At 31.5% G+C, this 4,399-nt stretch overlaps 1 protein-coding gene across 1 annotated transcript in view; it reads left to right on the forward strand.

Moving 5' to 3' along the window:
• The first annotated feature begins 3,421 nt into the window (after positions 1 to 3,421).
• Positions 3,422 to 4,399, forward strand: part of LOC115874187 (titin-like) — an 18,413-nt gene continuing 17,435 nt past the window's right edge. The window contains exon 1 of the mRNA XM_030889287.1: positions 3,422 to 3,634. Coding sequence (XP_030745147.1) covers positions 3,422 to 3,634 — 213 coding nt within the window. The remainder of the gene's footprint in view (positions 3,635 to 4,399) is intronic.

Genomic DNA, 4,399 nt, shown 5'->3' on the forward strand with positions numbered 1-4,399 from the left:
AGTTTCCGAAAAAAACGCTTAAACACGTATATTTTATTTTGTTTTTTTACATATTTTAAGATTTTTTAAAAATGTATACAGGGTGTTTCATAAAATATGACCATTGAGTAATCACGATTCTGCTTAAACTGCTTGACGTTTAAAGCTGATTTTTGGCAAATGGATTGACTGTGGGGTGTAGAGGTTCGAAGGGGGGGTTTCTCGAATCTCAAATTCCAAGAGGGTGAAAACGCCCCCCAAATATTACAATATTTGTTATTTAAAAAACGGTTAGTCTTTCGGGAAAATGCTTGGATACGCACAGTTTATTTTGTTTTTTACATATTTTGAATTTTTTTCAAAAATCATACAGGGTGTTCCAAAAAGTTGGGTAATTGATTAACCACGATTCTGCTTAAACTGCTTGACGTAAAAAGTTTATTTTTGGCAAACGGATTTTTCGAAAGCCAAATTCCAACGAGATGAAACTACCCCTCAAATATTACCAAGTTGTATAATCATATCGTCATATTGTTTTTTCTCATGCTGACATAAATGTGAGAAAATTTTATCCAGTTTGTATGTTAATGGAAATTCTTTGCTTTATCATCACCATTACAAAATGATTAATTCGACGAGAACGAAGTCGCGGGTACACGCTAGTTTACATATAAAATGACAGCGATCTCCATTTCGTAGCCATCGCTGACGCCGTTTTTTTTTCGATCTTACGGTAGTTGGATACGGACGATTTGTTATGAAAATAAATCAGGATTTATATCAAAAATTGAATTAAATTCTTAAAGCTCCTTAACATAAATAATGTAAACAAAAAAAGTTGTTCTAACAAGTAGTAGTAAATAGACAGGTAGTCTTTTGTCTGACTGGTAGTCTGATAGAGTTGTTGTCTGTCATTTTAATTCAGAGGAAAATTGCATTTTCTGTCATTGTTTCTATACTGGCTCACCCCTATAACTTTTTTTTTTGGATAAAACGAGATTTGGTATGTTAGTAATATGACATAAATTAGGATTGACGTATTCAATTGTTTTTGGTCACTTCCTGTTTCACCCAAGATGTCTACAACTTTATATTTTTCCCTCGGTATATTTCTACTTTATTCGATGGAAAATGACACTGTGAATAGAATGACATATAATGTGTCAACTTTTGACAATTTTCGCATATGGTTGATTTGAAATTGTAACATGCGGTTCATTATTCGTAAAAAAAATGCTTTTTCCAAATATGCTAATGAGCCACCCTCGTTCCATTTTAAAAAATTGAGATATGATTAAAAATACAATTTGGGCATCTTTAAACCGGCCAGGACAGGACACGAAAAACATTAGACGGCCAAATCTATTTTTCCAAGGCTCCTTGATTAAACCCTTAAATCAAAGTGATGGAGATCAATTCTATAAACATTTTAGAAAAAAAAGCTTCAAAATAAGCTTAAAATTAATTGATTTGTTAGCTGAAGATTTTGGCTCGAGAAAAAAATCGGACAATATAAGCTTTTAATTTTTTTTCTCTCTAAAAACTAGTTGTTTTCCGATAAATCTATATTTATTTTATGACCTGTCGAGCGTTTAGCGCATCCGTGGGCGTCGATTAGCGCAAAATTCGCTACTAAATTTCGTAGATTGTTTGTATTTTTCGAAAAAGTGAAAAAAACTGAATATTTCTTTCGAAAATAGAACGGAACAACTCAGTAAAACACCAAATATTTTATAAATTGAATGCTTAACAATATTAAAATATCGCATTTTTGAAACTATTTAACTGTCTTGTATTTTTTTACATTAATTGTAACAAAAAAACCATACAATGCTTTTGATCAAATCGGTGTGAGGAACTATGAAGCTAAACTATGAAGCTGTGGGAAACTATAGAGAGTTGAATATCCGGGAAAGTTGAATTATTGAATGTTATTGCTTTACACGTTAACATTTTCTTGGCAATTTTATTAATATCAAATTGTCACAACTCACATCACAACAAGACGCCTAGTACGAAATCTGTCTAAAAAAACTCTTCCGGTTTTCTGCATGTAGAATAATTTGTTCATATTCAAGTTATAAATTTTGTTATAATATAACTTTAATGAACTCAACAAAATAATTATTTCCCGAACCAATCATGTTATTTCCTTCTTTTGTGATAATTAAGCATAAGTTTTGCTCTATTTTTTCTTAAATATGTAGGTTAACTAACCTTCGAACACCTTTGAAGTAATATTTCACCTAGTTTTATTTTATTTTTTTCCTTTATTTATTTTTAGGAATCGAGTTAAATTTAGTACCAGAGGCTCGCCTAATGACATCTGTCCCATTATTTATTGTCATATTTTTTTATTGTCTCGTTGGAGCATTTTGAATTGTATGAATAATATGTACAGTGTGTCCCACGTGTCCTTGACGGATTTATGTATTGTTTTTGAAAATAAACAATTGTGGTCTTTGGGGAACTTTCTACAATAGGCTAATTCATATTACATCATAATTACCATATTCAGCTTCTTTGTATCTTTGTTATCTTTAACTAAAGGGTATAGCCGGAAACTGTTTTTTCAATTTTATTTTATTTTTAGTAGTAAAATTCAAAATTAATTAATGACGATTTTTTGTAATTTTTAGAAGTCTAAGACATGAAAAATTAAGATAATGATTCTTAAACGAAAAGCCCATTTTAGCGGAGGAAAGAAATTAAAATCTTTATTTTTTAACCTTTGTGAAATATGTCACAAACTAAAAATCGCCAGAAAATGTCTTTATGCTTCTTTACACTCAGGAATTTTTTAGAATTTTTTGAAGTGGTGGAACAATATGAAAAAAAAATTAAAAACTCATTAAATTTTTTTTTTTAAATGTTCTGTTTTAACTTAACTCATATTTTTTGTTTAGTTTAAAAGTGCGTTAGAAAATATTTTTCATTAAAAATACATCCTTGCTGTGAAATAAACAAAGATTTCATTATAAAAAATGAGTCCGAGATTTAGAGTTTTTCTTGTGAATTAAAATGACAGACACAACTGTCACTTGTCAGGGATCCACTCCCTTGGACAGACTATAGTGTTATTATGATATTGTTAATTCTATTTTGAATTTTTTATTTCAGGTTTGACATAATAAAGAAACTAGGGCAAGGAACTTTGGCAAAGTGCAGCTAGGAATCAACAAAGAGACTGGACAAGAGGTTTTTATCCAAAATTGTATTATTTACAATAAGAACTTTGAATTAAAATATTTCTTGTTTCAGGTCGCAATTAAGACTATAAAGAAATCAAAAATTGAGTCTGACGCAGATCTTATTAGAATTAGGCGAGAGATTCAAATTATGTCTTCAGTACAACATCCTAACATTATACACATATATGAAGGTATAAACAAATTAAAGAAAATACACTCTTTGTCAAAATTAATGCATATTTTAGTTAGTAATGAAAGGCAGAAAATATGAAGCTGCGTCCACATTGCTTGCGATCAGGCCAAACGAACACGTGACACACGAAAAACATGGCAAACAGTCGCAGCGAGATGTTCGCGACGCTCGCGGTGCTCCACGTGCTTGCGATCTCATAAAATGCTTGTTTCGACTGTTCGGCTCTGTCGCGGTACATCAAAGAGACGCTTCGGACCCATGCGAGCATACCGTACGGCGCGCGGCGCAAAGCGCTCGATGTTTGTTAAGTTTTTAGTTGGTTTCATTCATAGGATTCGGTATTTACTGTAGTATGATGATACTACCATCATTTTTCTAATTTTATTTTGTTCAAAATTACAAATATTTATGTTTTGTTCTTGGATTAATAATATTAAATATACCTTTAATAAAATATAACTCTATATTTATATTGCCTACTTATCATAATCTGATCTTTGAGAACTTTAGTTATATTTTGGCACACGCCTGGTATTATTTTTGAAATGCTTTGCTTGGAAACTGAATAAATAACCCAAACTAGTATGTGAGTCTCTAGTTGCAAAGAATCTTAATGTTATGGCCAATCTTTATTTAACTCTTTCTTTAACCGGAATACACTTAAAAGTTGTATTTTTCTTTCTATACTGGGGCCAATTAAGGTAATAACTCTTTCAAAATCAGTAGTGGACATGCGATAAAAAAATATTAAAAAACATTCTGTCTGTTTGTAAATCGCGTAGATGTTTACTTTCACTGTGCTGGAATCTACTTTTGAAATTATTAGACATCCAACACCGCCATTTTCTCTCTTTGTCTCCTTTGTTTTGTAATAATGATCGCACTAGCAGCCATTATTAAAAATACTTCGGTATCATCAATGTCTGAACAGCACGATCGCAAGCACTTCATTACAATCTGGACTCCGTTGCTTGCGAGCCGAAAGATCTTGAGAAACACAACGAACAGGAAGCGCAAGCAACGCAAGCACGATCAG

Source organism: Sitophilus oryzae, unplaced genomic scaffold (genome assembly GCF_002938485.1).
Source record: "Sitophilus oryzae breed Bouriz unplaced genomic scaffold, Soryzae_2.0 scaffold_1241_pilon_pilon, whole genome shotgun sequence".
Taxonomy (NCBI): domain Eukaryota; kingdom Metazoa; phylum Arthropoda; class Insecta; order Coleoptera; family Curculionidae; genus Sitophilus; species Sitophilus oryzae.